Genomic DNA, 20,415 nt, shown 5'->3' with positions numbered 1-20,415 from the left:
AATGAGGTCTCTGGACTTTGGGGACCTGGTTCAGCCTCATAAATTCAAATTATATAAAAAGATCATCCAGATCCCTGATTCTCACCCAGATCACTCAAAGACATCTTTCCAAAGCCTATCTTAGTGCTATAGTGGGTAGGAAATGCAGCACATACTTGGTGATCTTTTTGAGCAATACAGGATACAAACCATCTAAAGGCTCCACAGAACTTCAGTGGATCTTGGTTAGTCTTCACATATATCTGCACATGGAGAAAAAATAGATGTGCTGAATTTTCTTTAAAATTATTGATATTTCAGCATTTTGAGGCTGCAATAATGCCTGTCACCTCAACTGGTACTGGAGAGACACCCTCTCTGACAGGTCCTTCCACGGGTTTTGAAGATATATCCATAGAGAATTTCTTGATGCTTCTCCTAATTTCAGATGAAAAAAATGAGGTCTAGATGTAGTCAGCCTGCAGAGAAGTGGCAGACTGCATGTGGGTTTTCTCAACCACTTAGGAAGACTTCCTTACCCTGCTTTTCCCCTTCAGACAGAAACTCTGTGGAGATTTCATGTGAGATACACCAAGGACTTGTCTTGATATTCTTGCAGCAGCACTCTTTCCACCCACACAACCTTGTCTGTAAACCATTGCCTAAGGTGCTAGCTTCTGTCTCTAGATAGAAGAAAAAGTCGTTCTATAGTTCAAAAAGGCTTTTGGGTATCATAAGGCCTGTTGAAATTTATGATACAATTTCATTGTGACCTTTTTCTACTCCTTGGATTTATATTGCAAACTCTTGGAGTGAAGGAGAAGCTTTCTCTTCTGTATTTATAATATGCAGAAATGGGTCCCAGTTGCTACTAGAGCTTCTGGGCATTACAGAAATTAAACAGAAAACATTAAATACTTTGTTCATCATTTGAATATGAACTCATGTAGCCTCTGAAATAACTACTCTGTACACTGGGTCTAAGTTTAATCTTGGAGCTTAGGTTTATATGTAGGTATTTGATCTTCATGTATATTTGGTAATTTTTTAATTATAAAAAATATTAGTTATTATATCTCTCACTTCTCTAAACACCACACAAATCAGGCAGTTCACCAAGCTGAGTTTAACTTTGTTTCTCTTTTGGGCACAGTTATTTCTTAAGCACTGAAGAATCCCCAAGAGGAAGACAGCTGCACAGGTAAGAAGTACATGGGGCTGTGTTAACAGGTTCTTCATCCCATTTTATTCCAATGAAAATTGTTTCTGATCATTTCTTTCCCCAGTGTATCAACAGTGGGATCACTGAATCGTCAGTGTCTCTCATGTAACTTCTTGAAAGACCAGTGCACATACTTCAGTGCAAAGTTTAGCCCCTTGAATAGGCATTTTATACTCCACTGCAAAGGTAAGTCAAATGCACAGCATGTTATTTGCTTCAGTGTTCCCTTGAGAAGTGCATTAGGCTGGAGTCTAACAGATAGCTCAATAGTGGATTACTTGAAGTTCTGTACAGAGCTCATTGCATGACTGTAACTAAAGATGTTCAGTGCCAAACCTAAATATCAAGTGATATCAGAAAGTTGCTAACCCTTTAGGCCTAGAAAAGGACACTAACTTTCAAATTTACCCCAAATAAAAGTGTGGAATTTATAGTGATGGTACTGTGGTTTGTAGCAGCTTCATTTTATTATGTATTGGGATTAATCTTGGGCAACTATAACTAATTAAAAAATGAGTGCCTGCTTTCTGTAGCACTGTGTCTTTATGTGTGTACATTGTACATGTATGCATACAGTATGTCTACACACACTCACCCAGATATGTGTGTATGTCTGTGTCTACCAAAAAACAGGTATGGTTTAATCCACAGAGGCAGATCTTCCTTATCAATACAATAAAATAACTTCCAGTTTTTTGTTGTTAGCTGCATGCCAATAGCACTAAATGGCCTCAAGTGCCTTCAGAGTCTCTATATAAACAGAGAAGTGGAACCATGCCACGCTGACAAATTTATAACCTCCACCCAGGAAATAAGCAAGATTGTAAAATAGGCTCAGAAAAACATGAGACAATCAATAATAAAGTGCATAGGCAGACCTGTTGACCTTGAAACTTGCAATGTTTTACACACAACCTTCTCCCAGTTTTTTTTATCAGCTAGCATCAGACTGAGAAGAGTAGAACACAATTCATCCAAAATACATATGAAAAGCCCATTCTATTTGCGTGCTGGTTTTCTATTTCTTTGCAACTGTACATTTGTTTTGCACAAAAATAAAACATCTCCTGGCTTGTGAATTGAATCTATTCAAACAAACAAACTATGAATATATATTGGCTAAAATAAGGTGGTTAGATTTTTTTGTGGAAATGCACCTATAATACATAGGTGATTAGAAAAGAAAAAAAAAAACTTATACATCTGTGTGGCATATAAATGGTTAAAGCTGCAGCAGAATTTGTGGAGCTAACCCTGAAGCCCTTATCTGAGCAAAGACTGCACTAGTAATGAGCTCCTCATGGTTTAAGAGGAGTTATCCCTAGTGCTTGACATAGTCCCTGTGGGGAAAGTCTCAGATTCCTGCAAGAGGGAGGGTTTGTAAATTGGGAAGTTTTTTTACCCTGAATCAGCAATGTGCTAGGGCCCAAAGATATAGCTTCTTGTTATTGTTTTAGCTAAGTATATTCAGTCTGTCATTTTTAACTTTGATATAAAAATGTGGATGCCAGTAGGAGGTTGCACATGAAATTGCTCACAAGCTCATGACTTTCAGTGACTTTGCAGTTGGCAGTTCTCCATTTGAGCTGGTAAGACTGTAGATCATCCTCCTAGGATTAAACCTACACTCCACTGAGTTGCAACCAGTAGACTGCCCAAAGCTGCAGGTGTTGAGCAGGGATGATAAACCACTGTCATTAAGTTTTTTTCTACCTCTAACATTAATGTATAGTTGTCATCTTAAGGTTATTCAGAGGTCTTCTCTTGTGTTCTATCAGAGCATGACAATTACAGCAGCAATGTGGTCCCCATGCACTACCACAGCTCCATAAAATGCCTGTGGTAGGCTGAATACTTGACAGCATCAAAGTTGATGGCACCATCACCATAGAGCAGATACTTAAAGCCTTCTGTGGGGAGCTGCTTATAAGAGTATAAGGTATACTGCTTCAAGGAGACAGATGACATCACGTCTTCATGCATACACACTCATTTTCACACAACAAAAAGCCTGACTAAATTGTTACAAAAGCAATTTGCCATTTGCCCAGAAAAATCCCCAGGGGACTCTGGACTGGTTTATATAGAAGTTTTAATTCTTCCACTTGCTGTCTACCTGTGAACAACTATATTGGAATAGTTTCTCCCTCAGCTAGGAGACCTCTCAATATACCAGCTTTATCTATCTCCAGAGAGTCTCCTGAGTGAGAAGTTACAGCTAGGTTGGTAGATGGAGGACTGGCTCTACAGCCTAGCAATTTTTGGCAAGTGCATCCTTTACACTTAGTTTCCACACTGCTTGTGGATTTTTCCTGTAGCACTTCATAAACACTAGCAAATGTTAATCTTTCTACTCAAATAGGATGCTTTACAAAGTGAGTAATTATTTTCCCCATTTTATACACTAGGAAATGAGCTTTGGATTTAGTGTTAGTTATAAAAGGTCAATGGGAAATCCAAGTTCTGTGTTGCTTTTGAAGAGCTGTAAAATGATCCCTGTAACACAAATCTGTCTTTCTGTTTTCTGATTAGCTTTTTCATCTACTCTAATCCTTCTTTTAAAAATCTGTCATTGTCCTTCCAACATTTAGTATGAAAAATAGAGTTGGTCTGGAAAATGGCAGTGCTTTACCCTATAAAAATGGTCAGTTTTAAATTGGAATTCAAAGCAAAATGTGAAATTCAGAAGAAGTAAAAAAAGCTGGAAAAAAAAAAAACAAGTCAAAACAAAAAGAGGCACCTGAAGAAATTTTCTTCTTGGAGAACTAAAGCAGAAAGCTTTGATTTCTCAGCAATCTACCTGTAAGATTTTTGTCTATATCCTCCCTTGAGGCAGAGAGTGAAAATGATAAAAAAGTCTTCAGTGAAGGCTGTCAGAGGTTGTGAATGTCATCAGACTATTTCAGGTCTGAGTTTCCCTAGGCTCATGCCGTAATTAATTGAGAGAGACAACCTCTTGTAATGACTCAAAACACATAAATTAAGCTCTGTCTCTGAACTGCTCTCAAAGGGAATTTTTTTGGTTTTCCAAAAAAGTGGAATCTTAATTTCTAATTTGAAAGAGTTCATGCTTTTGTCTGCCATTAGGTCTTCAGGGACTTCATCTTTTCTGCATCATCCTTCCTAGCCCAATAGTGTTTGTCTGCATGTAATTTAAACTTGTCTCACCACTATGCACAAATTCCAGGTTAGGGGTGAGATGCAACATTGCTTTTTGCAAGTTTACACTGGGGTGGCTGTTCAGAGCAGGGAGAGCAAACTCAGCTATACTTCTGAGTGTGCAGAGTGTTTGGCCACCACAGTTTCCTGTGCCATCTTGTGCATTTGCTCAGTGCCTATTGACAAGGACTATATTTCCTGGTGCATTTAGTTTCTTAGTGGTACAGTAGAAATATGACATTACCATGAAATAAGATTAGATTACACTTCCATTTAACCATGGTGCTGTTGGTCTTGCAGGACTGGCACACCAAAGAAGCTTCTTAAACAGATAATTAGGGGAAAATGTGATAATTTCTCAGCACCTTTGGAGATTTTTTTCATAGAAAAGAGAAGTGAATGTTATCATAAATTAATTTCCCAGTTAACCTGAACTTCTGTATTTTAGACAGTGCCATTAAGTGCCTCCATAGTAATTTATTCTTCAATTGTAGCTAAAACATGGAGATTAAAAAAAAATAAAAATGGAAAAAGAAAGGCTTCATCTGGGTGCATGGAACTAGACTGCTTGCTGAATAGGTTTGTTGGTACTGCAGTCTAACCTGTGTTCTTCCCAGGAAACAGCAGTGGAGTTACTGCTTTGCTTGAAGGGAAGCATCTGTATGGGCCCTCTAGGATCTGGTCTAACGTGGCAAATGATGCTCTCATTCTTTGTTGCTGAAATACTGACCACTAACTACACTACACTTCTTCTATTTTCCTTCTCTCCTCAAAACAGGGCCAGGTGTTCCAGTTGTTAGTGTGCACAGTACAAGTAATACAGCAAGTGAGTATTCCTTATGGAATAGGTATATTGTAAGTGTATTTTATTATTGTCCTTGATTGTTTTGGGGAGTATATAGGAGAAGAAAATTCATATAAAGTACCATTAACATTCACATCTGGAAATGATAAGGAAAGAAGTTAATAAATGACTAAACTTTCCTTGGCTTTTCAGATACGTTTTATGCTAAGTTCATGTAATTAATCTTCTATTTACACTTGAGTTAATTAGCTGGCAGGTTGGTCTTCATCCATTTCACTTTCTATGTAAATTATGCTGCCATTATGATATACCTTCTGTATATTTAGAGATCTTTTTGAAGTTACAATCCAATTATCTTGAAGTAAGGTACAGTCTTTGGAAGACTGATCACAACATCTGACCCAAATACAATGGACTTAGTCCTTCTCTTGTATTTCTCAAATCAGAGCACCTCCACTGATATTTGCAGTAATAGCAAATCCAAGAATAAAGGACTCTTAAAAGTATTCAATACCTTTAACTTTCAAGTTTACTCATTGTTTTTTGTATATTGGCACCAAATCTGTTGCTGCTTCCTTGTTGCTTGAGGTGTTTTCTAATTGAAGACTGTCCTTCAGCAGCAGAATTTTTCTCTCTTAGGTATTTCTCTGGTGCAGTAGAAGTAGCAACTCAGCTACTACCAACTCCAGCATGAAGGGGTGAATTAGAGGAAAGCAGACAGCTTTCAATTCAGAAACACTACATCAATCTTTCTGTATCCTCATTTTATTCATTAGATTATCCCAAAAGTTTTTCCCAGAATATGAATGTCCTGAAATGCATCCCCTTTGTCATGGACCAGCCACTATTCAGCCATTACAGTGAACATACTCTTTAATGTTGAAGTAGCATGCTGATCAATAGCATCATGCTATGAACTATTAATTAATGTGTATACTTATTTAGGGGGGGTTGTTTGGTGTGTTTTTTATGTCACTGTTAGTGTTTTCAAAGCTCAGTGCTGTAGCACAGCAGTGGGAGGGGGTTTTATCCAACCCAATAAGGGATAGCTACTCCCAAAGTAAATTCAGTGACTTCTGTAGGGCTACACAGTAGACTTTTACTTGTTGCTATTTGCATCTAAAATACTGTTGAAAGTGAATTATTGTAAAACAGATTTATGTAGAGCAGTTTAATGGAAAACAAAAGAAGTCAGATGAGAGAGATGTCTGTTGTAACAACAAGAAACCAAATAACGAGAGAGATAATTTACCATTAGTGTTTCCCTGCAAGATTAGATTATCCTCTACAATTCATAAAAGAATGATTAAGGATTACTTCAGTTATTCCATCCTCAGAGTATAATTATATCATTTTGGTTTACTGCCCAGAACAAACATTCCTTAGATTATCTGTTTGGGCCCTAAGTGGAGGGTTTATTGTTAATAAAAAAAACCACCCAAATCTACATTTTGGAAGCAAGGTTGGTAATTTGAATTAAAAAAAAAAAAAGAAAACTAAAAAAATCCTTTCATGTATGAAAAGATTTCTTCAAATATATCTGCAGCTGGAAACCAAAGTGAAGTCTAACTCTTCATTCAACTGCAGAAGACAGAGAAGAATGTGCAGTGATCAAGTAGAGCTATCCTGGCTAACTATTGAGTTGGAATATATAGCTTGGAAAGGATTCCTGCTTGAGGCTCAGGATATTGACCAGCAGACTGACCTTTTGTTGTGACAGCTGCTGTCAGTATTTGTCAGGGATACTACCATTCATGTTGTTCATCAGAAAATTCATTCCTCAGTGCTTAATGGGAACAAAGCCTACTGAAGCCAGTGAATGGAATAGATGTATATGTTTTGAATTAAGTTGATTGCTCAGTTCCTGAATTGCAAAGCAGTTGCATTATCAAAAAGTATTCACAAAAGGAATTCATGTACAAACTTACTATTGCACATTTGTCTCTTTTTTCTTTTTTTTTTTTTTTGAATCATGATTTATTTCTGATGTGATGATTCTCTGCACCTTTCAAATTGCTGTTTGCTTTTCCTTCCTGTTTTCTGTAGAGTTTCATATTTTGGAAAGTAATGCTGTGTTGAAAGAAGTCGCTCTGAAGAAAAAGAATTTCAGAACTGAAATTAAAATGCTTCACATTGAGGATTACGGTAAATGTGGGAAAATACTCTTTTACCAAACCAAAAGCTTTCTTACAATGTTACTGTTTTTCATCTGTGTGACTACCAGCCTTTAATGTTTTGCTTTTTTCTTCAAAGAACTCCCTTTACAGCTGTCACTGCCAAAAGATTTCACGGATCGAAACCAGTATGCCCTTCTATTACTAATGTAAGTATCTTTGTTGAATCACTCAAAATAATAAAAAAGTGTTTAATAGAAAAAATTTAACTCTGTAATTAGAATTTTTTTCCACATTGTATAGGAAAATTGCCTCATGGATTTAAGTTGATAAATGAAATGGCTTGTTCTAGGGAAGATTTTGTTATAAGTACTCTCTGCTAGAGATGTCTGGGGTTTTCTGAGCCTGTCAAACCTAGCTCTACTTCATTGTGCTTTTATGTATTTGAGACACTGGCCCTTCTGGTGCAGCTGTGAGTACTTCTGCAGTCTTTCCTGGACCCATACTGATACCTACCCATAGAGGATCTCATTCAGAGCATATATTCCTTTTTATCTCTCAGAGAAACAGATAGAGCTTCTAAAAGGGGCTCAGTTAAGATGCATGCAGCAAAATTGCTTTCAGGAGTACTGCAAAGAAGAACAAAAAATGAGCATCAGTGGCTGAAGGCATTATAAACAGGATCCAACGTTTATTGATGTTTGTAGAAAACATCTATGGGAGGAAGGAGGTACTCCCTGGCAACCTGCATTGTCTGTTTAAAAAGAAACAGCATGTGTACTTCTTGTAGAGAAAGTCAGCCTTTAAGCTGCATGTCTATGGAATGTACAGCAGAGAAAAAGGGCAGAGTCAGGAGGGTGCCTGCAGTCTACCTAGGAGAACCATTGATGAATTCAGGACATCATTTGTTGCTCTCCATCTGAGTTCAGCATCAGTCTGCCATGGCGTTCCTGTACCTACAGATCTTCTTCCAGTCCCATTTGAAGGGATTTGTGTGAATTTCACAATCACAAGTGTAGGAGGGTACTGCTAAATTCATGAAAATACCTCCTTAGCTGAGTTGTACCACTTGGAGTAGACATCCCCTCAGTGACAGCAGAGATCCTTGTTGCTGTATGTGATGTCAAATTTACAAGCTTAAGCTGCTCTCTGATCCCAGATTCCTCTACCTAGATCAAATCTAAGATAATAGGAGAGAGGCATAAAACTGCTTATTTCTAAGTTCAGTTTGTGTTTAAAACTCATTTTTTCAGTTGTTTTCAACTGCAGTTGTGGAGGCTCTCTGCTGTAAGTGGCTCATGAGCACACTTTGCTTTTCTTGTGGAAAAACTAGACACATGGATTATTTTATCCTTGAGGTATTTGCTAGCAGGATCTTGAAGCATGATTACATTTTGAGGAGCTCTTTTAAGTGTGCCAAAGGCAAAAACCTACTCTGTGAATTGACACCAGTAGCATAACAGGGAGTTGTAAACATTAGTGCTTACTCCTTTTTTTGAGAGTCAGGAAGCACTTAGGTGTTAACGGTATAACACTTTCCTTTCTAAACATCCCATAAATACATAATCTGATGTGTGCAGTTATGGTAGAATCTGAGGTTATGTATTCATGTAGAGCCTAGAGAAGATAGGATGGAATGATCAGAAACCTGAGAAGGCCACAGCCAAAGCTGACAGCAGAAGGAAAAAAAAGCTAAAGAAATACTATTATGAAATGTTTTTAGGTACCAAAAGTTGAAATAACACAGACCAGTATTGAGGCAAGATCTGAATTTAAACTTATCAAAGTTGTCAGTACTCAGGAAGCAAATAAAATGGCTAAGTCATAATGCATGGATATGTTTTATAATTGCCTTTTTTATGTTGCTGTTTAATTCTGTGGGGTTTGTGTTTTCTTTCTTTGTTGTTTGGGGTTTGGGGGGTTTTTGTTGTTTGGGTTTTGTCTGTTTGGGTTTTTGTTATGCTTAGCATGAGAGATAAAAAGGAAACTGATCCACTTACCAATACACAATCTGGTGTCTGTATTTATTATATGGAGACTTTGTTTCTTTTTAGTTAAGTCCTTACCTTTTCAATGCTGAATTCTTAATGTTAGCCTTAACAATTAATTATTTTTAGACAAACCTATACACTAGTGAAAGTGCAAAACCAAAAATTTGAAATCTCTTCTGGCTCATGTAGCATTGCATGTTTTGTGTCCCTCTCATCCCTAGAAGTGAAAGAAGTTATATTTCTTCAGTGGCTTTTTATAGACTTTAAACTAAGGTTGTCAGCAATCCTTTGTTTTTTTTAATTAAAGGTGTCCCCAAATAAGATAAAAACTGAAAACTGTGACTTAAGTTGTGGGGATTCCCTTGCAGGATGGTTGGTTGAGCCTAATAAATTCTGCCTAGCTCCTGAGACAGAAAGATGGGATGTCTGTATGTGTGCAGTGGGGAATTTCTTGATCCACACACCTCCATATTGACATCTTAAAGTTTATTTCATTATCAGAACTACTACTTTTGAAAAAAAAATAATAAATATTACACTACTGTTCAGGTCCAAGAAGAACACATAGCTTTTCAGGGAACACTGATATATGTGGTGTCATTTCCTATCTACTTAACTTTACTGTGTCCCAGAGTGGTACTGTTGGGACTGATTGAGGAACACCCTGTTCCTGCTGCTGGAAGTGTCAGACAAGAACTGTTATTTGTGGCTGATGACAAGCACTGCCTTTCATAATGTTCAGCTGCACCTGCTTTCTTGCTTCCATCCTTAGCCATGATATAGTTATCATTATATTCCAGCTCTTGAGAGTTTGAAAAAGCATGCTTAGCAATGTCCTTGGTAAGAATGTTGTTATAATTGTACATCTAAGGAGATGCTGTATATAACATCTTGATTCAGGCATCATACACTTAGATGTATATACAGAGAAGATAAGTATCTGGAAGAGTGGAGTATTAGCAGATATGAAGTGGTTTTTGCTTTCTGTCAGTAGCACTGTAATGTGACAAAGACAAGAAAAAGGAGGGGAAAATGGAAGGCAAGGAAAAGAGAATGTGAATTTAAACTGGAATTTCAACTAATATGTCTCTATGGTGCAAATTAAAAGCTTAGTTAAGTGCATATGAGCTTCTATGTGTGTATAGATGCTTTGTCCCCTAAGCTGGAGGATAAATATGTAAGATCTAACAGGGTCTGACTGGCTGTTTGGCTGCAATCATTGTTTCAGTCACTCCAAGCCTTTGGTGAAAATTCATCTTTCAAATGCCTCACATTTTGCCAGGATCTAATCTATCTGTGTGCTCTCATCTCTGTTTACAGAATTTTTGTGCTGGTGGCTGGTTTTGCTGGCTTAGACTAAAGTGAGTTTTTGATGGCTGAGGTTCATAATTTTACTGTAAATTTTCAGCAGCAGTAACTATTTCTATGTGATGTCAATGAGCTTTCTGTATCAACAGGATTACAATTATGGTAACACAATCTGGAAGTAGTTAAAGGGGAGAAAGTTCAAAAATCTGTAGGTGTTTTTTCTTTTTTTCTAATCACTGAAAGGTAATAGCCATTTCAAACATACATGTCTATAAGTAAGGCTTCTGTATTCATACAGGGGTGTCTACAGGCAAATTTGAACTTCCAGCACATAGCACACAGGTGTCTGAGTGTTAACTCCTAGTCTGTACAAGTGGCTTATAGTCCTGGTGTGAAACTTGGATTTGAACTCAGTACAGCTCCATATACACACTACACACAAGCACATCTTAAGGACCAAACTCTGAATATCCTGTAACCTTCATCATAAGGATTTTGTGAAGATTCATCCATTAGAAGTTGTAAAACATGCTGCAATGCTGCCTGCAGCGCTCAAATAGAAGATCATTATATTGCTAAGTCAAAATTTCTGTTCATCTGTGTGGCTAGACTATCTAAAAGACAGGGCTCATAGAGAAAGCAGTTACATTGCCTAGCACTATTTTTCTTCCTAGAATTGTGATGCATTGGCCATAAAATGCTAAATAGATTACAACACTCTCTTTTCTTCCATTTGTTCTCCTAAACCACTAATACATTTCATATTCAGTTTCCTTCTGATGTAATACATACAGTGTAGCTATAGATTAGAGAGGTGTACAGTAATTGCCTGAAAGAGTGATTGTCATCTCTTTTCTGTGTAACTAAGATCAAAGTTTAAATTTCAGTTCCTTGATTTTCTCATTATGGTTCACCTTACTCATTAAAAAAAGTCAGAATATAAACTCCTTGGTAACACACAGGAAATGATTAAGTAAAGACTCTGGCATTTAATCTGAGTAATAAAATGAGAGGTGATGATCATTCTTTATTTTTTCTTGAACATAATTAACCTCATTCCTTAAAAATCTGTAGATAATGTATCTTAAATGTCAGCATTTATTATTTTGTGCTATTTAAAATTGGCCAATATGTAAGTGGATATTGTAAAACTGAATCAGTGGAAAATTTTTCTGATCATTGAAGAGAAAAAAAAAATGGGTATTCTCCAAAGGAGCAAGGAATTGTCTCCAAGAGGTTTCTGTTTGTTTTCTTATGTTTTGGTAATAAACAGAAATTGCTTCACCTGTTATTGCAAAGATGAAAGTGTTAGGCCTTGCACAGGCAATCAAACGTGTTTATACCACCAATTAATGTGCTCTCAGGACTGATAACAAGATAAGGCAACAGGGTTGGAAGCGAAGAGCTTTTTTACAGCTTCAAGAATAACTCATTAAAAGACTAAAAGAAATGTAGAGAGGCATAATGGAAGTACTGGGAAATATTTGAGATCTGAGGTATGGCAACACTTTGCGTGTTAACAGCTGTCTTGTGTACCTCATTTTTCATAGAGGATTTTACTCATTTTAACTGGCAGCTGTTGCAAGGGAAGGAACAGTGCTTGGCTCTATGGTGAAGTATAAAGATATGTAGATTCCTCTGCTGAGCATTGCAATATTTCACTGCTCTGTTGTGTTTCTGTATTTGATGGAGAATCTTTTCTGGTTCATTCTTTTAGATTTTTCCCATTCTTTGAATGTTGTAAGATTTCTCAAAACCTGAAGGGAGAATTCAATTCAAAGAGGGATAGACTGGAGGCTCACTTTGGCTATTTCATTTGCAGGAGCAGTCCCAGTGCTATGGGCAGTGATGGATCTGCTCACTCCCTTTCACCTTTTCTCTTTGGTCTTACCACCACAAAAGGCTTGGGGAACTGCTGAGCTATGATCCATCCTCTTTAAGCCTCCCCTACTCCCCTTCCCCCCACAGCAGTACATATCTTACTATGTGATTAAAATGCTCATTTATTTGTCTTCAGAAAAAGACAAGATGAGATTCCAAACTTCACATTTGCTTATGGCACAGGACAGTGTTGCATCTCTTAGAACTCCATTTTTAAAGTCTTCAACTGCAAGGCTTTCAGAAAGATATTTTAAGAATAATTATTTTTTTTACTGTATTGTCTACTTCAGTCCTGTCTATCACATGATTCCACTCTAGTAAAGGAATAGTTTCTGATGATGTGTTTTAATTTGTTTGGCTATATCTGCAGAAGGAGTTGCAAACTCACTATCTGTTTTTAGTTCCAATTTGTTATATGTAAAGAGGATGTAAAACCAGAGAGAAAATGTTTGGGATTTTTTTGTCCTCAATGTTTAAAGCAATTAAAGTTCCCTGATTTTTGACACACGATGACATATATCTTTGGTCATGAAATCTGAAACTGAGATGGATTTTTTCTATTACATGAGTTTTGCAAAATGAGCTGCTTTCCTTCCTTAGTTTCAGCATAAGGCAAAGATTGCTTTCATTAGTGGCATTTCTTTACGTAGATTTTATCCTCTGAGTTATAATCTTTCTCACATATTTGTTATCCATCCGATGTATCAACTCCACTGTTCTGCAGAAATAGAGATGTACTACAAATTAAGCAATGATGATAAGAGTAATTTGCCACATGCCTTTTACAATTGTCTCCCCACTCTGCTTGGTCAGCCCTATAACTTCTAAAATTCCTACTTAAAATCTTACCACTTTGTTTTTAAAGAGCACAAAACCTGAAGAACTGTTGCTGCAGTTGTGATAGCAGAGTGACAGAGGAGTACTGCTCAGAGTACGACAGCAACAGCCACTCTGGTTAACACTGTATTATTCCCTATAGGCTGTAACTCAAGTCTTGAACAGAGTTAAGGCTTCAGTTATAGAATCTAAAATAACAGATTCTTCTCTTTTCAGCCATATATGAACTTATGGTGACCTGCCCCTTTTCCCAGACAATTTGAGATATATGTGACTGCCTTACAAGAAGCAAATTACCCACTAAGGTCAATGATATTGGTATATTATTGATGGCTTCTGTCTATTTAAATGGTACCTCAATAGAACTTCAGCAGTATGCCTGACTTGTCAGCAGTTGCACTGCCACAGTGGACTCATAATCTGAGTGTAGTCACTGCCAGAGACATACACAAGGCAGCTCTGAACCTTGAAAGTCAGGAGCAAAACTAAAAAAGGGAATGTGCAAGTGTTGTCACTTTCCAGGAATAATCAGGAAGAATTAGGCGTAGCCTTCATTTGAATCATTCTGCACTTGTCTGACTCATGAGATGATGCTCCTTAAAGAACCCTTCAGGGATGTGGAAGAGCCTGTAGCTTTGCACAGCCCTTTTTGTGATGGCTTCAGTTTTGCTGTAGTACTTTGGCTAGTCCATGGTTCCTTTATGACTGTCTGTAGTTGGGTGGGAAGAATACTTCTGTGTTTGTATTACACCCAAGCACAAAAGGCATGGGCTTTCTTCCAGTTCTATTAGTGGGGTCAAGGAATAACTCTATAAAGAGAATACCACTGAACAGCAGTTAATTATAATTAGACTGTAAGTAGTGATGAGCGTAAAGCAAAAACTGACATCTGAGATAGATGTGATCCTGAGACAAACTTGACAAGGGGCTGTGCATCTTTTATTATACTGTGATAACACACTTACTTGCTTATAGAGCCCTCAGGGTGATGTTCAAACTTGCATAAAGGATTAATACCTTGCAAGAACCCCATTTAAAAGGTTAAAAGCAGGGTGTAAATGGTGCATGGAATATATGCTGTCTCTTTGTGGAGGACAGAAGCACACCTCAGGTAATCAGTATCATTTTATAGTAGCAACTGAAGAGTAAAGGGACCTTTTGATGTTAATGGGAATTTTGACATGTACCTCAATGGAAATGGCTTTAAATGCCTGTCACAGACCACTTATATGGACATTCTTGAAATAAATTAGCTACTGGAAAATTGCTTCCAAAAGCAATACATCAAACAACCCATCATGCAGGAGTGGAAGATGTATAGTGTTTAAACTCTGAGCCTAAAAGGAGTCCACCTATACCCTCTGGAGAAGAAATCTGGGAAAACTCACTATTAATTCTCTTCCACTGAGAATCTTGCTAAGGTTCTCTTACTCCTTTCTTAGTAGAAAAACCTTTTTTTTTGTTTTAAGCACTCTCTGATACAAAGAGGTGCTTACAAATATTGCTGCTGTTCCTAAGTGTCTAGATATATAACATATATATATTTATACACACACATACATTTAGCTATGTCCTGAATATATAACATGCATAACACAAATGTAAGCACTGTATTTATTTTGCTCCTACAGTAGGTGGGTGGGAAGCAGGTTGAATCATGGTATTTTGACTTGTATAGGGTGCATTCAGCTGTTGGAAAGACACCTAGCCAAACAAGAATATTTCTGATAAATTACTTTATTGTGGAAAGTAAGTTGTGGAAAAGTTGAAAAAACTTCCAACTACTCTGAGGCTGCTACTACTGGAAGTAGTGATAAAAGTTTTGTGACATTATCTATGTCAGTGTAGAGTGCTTCTGAAAGCGTTGCTCTGTACAGTAGGCAGAAATGGAAAGAATTGTTCTGCTCCTGCTCTCACTGTAAAGAATAATGATAATACACTTCTCAATTGTGTGCTTTCTGCAGAGCTCACATGACAATCGGGATTTCCAAATTAATTTTTCTGCGTTGTTGGCAGTTAGCATAATCACAACTGAGTTGGTTAAGCAAACAAAAAAAATGCACTTCCTTTCTTTTTATGAAGCCAAATACCAACTTGATGCACAAAATAATGGTGGATCAAGCATAACATGTTGTGACTGGGTCAATAACCAAGTAATCCTGATTTCAGTGAATGATATAGCAACTACATAGGTAGGTCTGACTGAATTAGAGAACATGTATTCATCATATGCTTGCTAATTAATAGAGTGATTACCTTGAGGATGGTCTGTATTGTCCACATAGGAAAAAGCAGATATGAAATCATCACATTACTGCACATGTAAGACAGGAGTTATTGTAGGAGATTTTATATCACTCTCTCCTGCCCCCAGGTTTATATAAATCTCTTTGGCAAAATAATAATTTCTGTCTTCATCTTTCTTTCACCTTAGACAGGATATTCCCACAGACACTGCCCAGCCTAATTTCCATACAGCCTGCACAGACACTTTAACATTTTAATTTGCATTCAACTGGCATATGCAGCCTGCATAGAAGTATTTTGCATTTTGTACAACATCAGGGTAGTATGCCCTCTTATTCCGTGTTTATCTTGGGGGAAAAATAATGACAAGCTACCCTTTTAAAAACTGACATTTTATTTTCTTTGGAAGGAAAATAGTATGTTTGGCTTCAATAGAAAATGCTTATTGTATTCTCCCATTCTATTCCACTTTTTCTACTGTAAACTACTTTTTTTTCTTACAGTCATAAAATAAACTTATCACCCTCACTTCATTTCTTGCTATGAATTTGGATGGAGAAAATGTAATTTTCTCCAGTGTGTACTTTAGCCTTCTTTGTACCTTATTTTCAAAAGATCCATTCAAGGATACAATAATGCAATTATTTTTGTTTTCTAAGATGACATTCTTCTTAATAGTATTGTATATCCTACAAAATTACAAACAGAGTGCTGAATGAAATTTTCCTTTTTGTCTCTTTACTGTGACTTAACGAATTTTTCCTGAGCCCTCTCAGAGCTAGCCATTAGTGATAGTTATTTTCTTTTTCATTTTATTAACCTATAAGCGGCACTACATGCTTTAGTTTTCTGTTTCTTTCTGTAAAGTATATTCAGATATTGGCCACACTGCAACATAGTGGTTGTAAAGATAAAAGAAATCATTTTGCTTACTACTACTGAAGGAATAGCAGCACTAGCTAATGTGATGGTATTGATGGAAGTGGCAATAATGCAGCAGGATTGCATAACCGACTGAACTCTGCCATCTAGGTTAAATAAAACATCAGAAAATGGCAAAGTGCATCACATTGTCAATAGTCTTCGTTTGTGTCTGGTGTGTTGGTATTTGCAGTGATGAAGCTCCAGGCAGCCAGTTGGTTACAGATAAGTTTCACATTGACTGGGACTCAGTGCTTGTCAACTCTGATAATGTCATCGTAGCTCGATTTGATGGCAGAGGGAGTGGATTTCAAGGCCTTAAGATTCTACAGGAGGTCCACCGCTGCTTGGGATCAGTGGAAGTGAAGGACCAAATAGCAGCTGTAGAGTACGTATGTGCAAACTTTTCTTCTCTTTTATCTTTCTTCCACCTTGATGAATGAGCATTTTTTTAACTGAGACTGCCCAGAATGTTTTGTTTGCATAGCAAATGCTGCTAATGTTTATTTCCAATGCAGTTGCAGATTTTGAAACAATAATCTTTTAATGAAGATACAGCAAATGAAAGCTCAAAGAGGCATTTGCTTTTTGTGTTTGTGCTTCTCTTTCATAAAGCTCTCCTTCTGTGTGCAATTTAAATGTGCTAACTCATATTTGTCTATATTAATAGGAAAATATCTTGCAGTGCAGTTTAATGTTTAAGTGCGTTTGTGTTACAATATTTTAGGTCTGTACTGTAGGATACTGCTCTCATTCCTGCCACAGAACTCTGGAGTGATTGTATGAAGCAAGTAGAGTTATAGTGATGTACATGAGAGCAAAATTTGGGCAAATGCCTATTATTTCTCATTTGCATTGTCTTCCTTAGACTGGTAAATCCACCAGCTCTAGAAAAAGAGCCATTTCTATCAGTGGGGTGATCATACATGGCTTTGACAGCACTCTTTATTCAGGGTGCCCAAGTTAAACTGGCTAATATCAAGGTCTGGATAGATGTTTCTGGGGATTCTCAAGAAAAGACAGATTTTAAGGCAGATGTTTTGGGGTTTTTTTTTCCTTCTTATGAAAGGGGTTGATGCTTCAGCCATTGCATGAGTAGGCAACTGTCTCTGACATAGCATACCTGGCCTCCTGGTGTTCTTGTTGGTCAGGAATGGGCTGAGCAGAGCAATTCAAGCTGACCATTGTGAAAGGGTCATCAGAAGCAGGCCATATGCTGTGCTGTGAGAACAGCCCCCTGCTCAAATACTAAGGTGTCTGAGGCTGAATAACACATGGACTCTTTTTTGGATGCATTGTGTGAGAAAAGGGGAGGGTGGCCTTGGCTGAGAGGAGGTACTGCTTCTAGTTTTGTCTCCTCAAAAGCAGTTGGATTTTGCCCTCAGGTAATTCTGTCTTTCCTGTATAAAATTTACTGTTCCTGATTAATGGCCTTGATGAGAGAATTAATTATTTGGATAATTTTCTAGATTCAAGAAGTTGTATTGCTCTCACCTTCCTTTAGCTGTCTAAAAACTAGGTAGCTGGTCAAAGCCAGTCATTTAAGCTCTAGTCAGTGGAAAATCCTGGCAGTTCTGGAGAGTGATTCTCCTCAGACTGGGAGAGGTTTAAAACACTGGTGGGAAGGATAAGCTCTTTGGGGGTGTCTCTCTTCTCTCCTTTAAATGAAGAGCAGATGTAAATGGACAATTTACTCAAGATGCTTAGATTCACATATCTTGAGTTAGATGAGATAAGCCCAACACTAATTGCCATATAGAGGAGGAATTAGAAAGCAAATCACATTTCCCAGTGCAATAATGCTTCTATTTGTTCAACTTCCTGATGTGCATGTATGACAAATCCTTACTGTACAAGTACATTTCTCTACATATTAGATTCAGTAAGTATAATTTACCATTTTACATTGACAAAGTAAAAAAAAATGGTTTTTTTCTTTGTTTTTTTTTTTCTTTCAGATCACTACTGAAACAGCCATTCATTGATCCTAAGAGACTGAGTATATTTGGAAAGGTAATGTGTGAATATAGCAGGATGTATCATCATGATTATTTAAGAAAATAGTATCAGTTCATAAATAAATATATTTAGCTATTTTTGTAAGACAATTTAAGTTACTAAAAGAGAGGGGGAAAACATCCATTGTTTGCTGTTTCTTACTCTCTTACATTTTGACTCCAGTTACAGATTCACAGAATGGTAGGGGATGTAAGGGACCTCCAGGGTCCAACACCCCTGCCAAAGCAGGATCACCTAGGACAGGCCACGCAGCAACTCATCCAGGCAGATTTTGAAAGTCTCTAGAGAAGGAGACTCCACAACCTCCCTGGGCAGCCTGTTCCAGTGCTCTGTCACCCTCACTGTACAGAAATGTCTCTTTGTGTTGAGGTGGAAGCTCCTGTGTTCTAGCTTGTACCCATTGTTCCTTACCCTATCACCGGGCACCACCAAAAAGAGACTGGCACCTTCATCTTGACACCAAGCCCTCAGATATTTATAGATGTTGATAAGCTCCCCAACAATTGCTAACATCCTTCTAATACAACTTTTATATCTGAATGTTCTACTGACCCTTGAAGTTAGCTGAGGAACAGCCCTATGGTACTGTCAACAACTTCCTTTTTTGCACCACCTTGTAGTCTCGCCTTTGCTATTATGTCAGCAGGCTTCAGTGTGAGGCAGGGAGGCATTGCCCCAAGAGTGAGAGCAAAATGCAAAGGCTTAACCTTTCGTAAGAAACTACACAGTATTTCAGTGATGTCTGTTAAAAACCAGCAATGGGAAACACCACGTAACTTCTGCTCCCTCTATGAACTAGTGTGTACAACCTCTTTTAAAAAATTAATTTCTTAAAAATGAACACATTTTGTGTCTTTGACTTCAAAGCAATGAGAAACCATGATCAAATACCTGGATGAATGTCCCAGTTATCATTTACAAAAGCAGCATATATTCCAGTATGAAACCCCTTAATACTCATCTGCACTCTGCTGCTGACTTGCTGCATAGCCTTGGGCAAAGCATTTTACCTGTCTGTCTGAAGGCAAGGAGAGGATATTTTTACCTCCTGCATGGTAGCATTTTGTAGATTCTGTTTGTGACTGTTATTGGTGTTCCATGTGGATGTGACCTTCTCAAAGATTTAAGCTGATGCCACACTTACTGAGCTGAAGAAGCTGTCATTGAAAGAATTTCAGTAGCATCAAAGCTAGTATTTGATTTGCAGAGCAGCAGTCAGATTTTCCTGCTGAGGATGGTGGGCTGATTCCATCCAGCAACTGATCATGGGACACCTTTCAATTAAGGTTTTAGTGCCTGTTGCCAACGTATATGGAAGTATGTGCATATAGAAGCATCTCTTTTTTTCCTCATCTCTTCTTCCCACAAGTGACTGAAAATGGCATTTCTGAAATTAAGTCACTAAGCACCCCAAATTGCTCAGTTGTTTCTGACTTCAGAAATTCTTTTTGTTGCTACTTGAAAATCTCTACTGGTTTTCAGTAGGAGTTTCAACAATACCTTATTTATTAGCAGTGACATGATGAGAGAGTTATTATAGAGCATACATGTAACCATGGTTTTACATGAATGTTTTACATTTACAGCTGCCAAAAGTTGCACCAAAAATATTTTTTATTTCACAAAGTATTGATGATGATGGTGATGATGTCCCCGCATTGATTTTCTGGAAGAATGAAGAAAGAATGGTGGAAATGTGGGAACATCAAGTGCAAATACAAGGAAATTCTATAAGCTTTCAACATTGCCTTGAATTCAGGGAAATTCACACTTTCCAAATTAATCTCTCTGAGTTGTTTTCTGCTGTCAAACAAAATTTCATAAAAGTCAAAAGTCAGTTTTAGAATCAGGAAAACAAAGTCTACTTAATGTCTTTCTGTGGTTTCCTCCACACTACTTATGTCATCATTTAAAAATCTTTAAAAATAATTT

The 20,415-nt window shown here is 37.4% G+C and overlaps 1 protein-coding gene across 4 annotated transcripts in view; it reads left to right on the top strand.

The window, feature by feature from the left end:
- Nucleotides 1–20,415, top strand: part of DPP10 (dipeptidyl peptidase like 10) — a 225,999-nt gene that overhangs the window by 198,494 nt on the left and 7,090 nt on the right. For all 4 annotated transcript variants that reach the window (XM_054381326.1, XM_054381325.1, XM_054381324.1 and 1 more), the window contains 7 exons: nucleotides 1,133–1,180; nucleotides 1,266–1,387; nucleotides 5,139–5,186; nucleotides 7,212–7,310; nucleotides 7,419–7,488; nucleotides 16,658–16,852; nucleotides 18,423–18,477. In XM_054381326.1, the coding sequence (XP_054237301.1) occupies nucleotides 1,133–1,180; nucleotides 1,266–1,387; nucleotides 5,139–5,186; nucleotides 7,212–7,310; nucleotides 7,419–7,488; nucleotides 16,658–16,852; nucleotides 18,423–18,477 (637 nt within the window). The remainder of the gene's footprint in view (nucleotides 1–1,132; nucleotides 1,181–1,265; nucleotides 1,388–5,138; nucleotides 5,187–7,211; nucleotides 7,311–7,418; nucleotides 7,489–16,657; nucleotides 16,853–18,422; nucleotides 18,478–20,415) is intronic.

This window comes from Indicator indicator, chromosome 5 (genome assembly GCF_027791375.1).
Source record: "Indicator indicator isolate 239-I01 chromosome 5, UM_Iind_1.1, whole genome shotgun sequence".
Taxonomy (NCBI): domain Eukaryota; kingdom Metazoa; phylum Chordata; class Aves; order Piciformes; family Indicatoridae; genus Indicator; species Indicator indicator.
The sequence above is the reverse complement of the archived record's forward strand: the minus strand, read 5'-3'. Positions and strand labels throughout refer to the sequence as shown.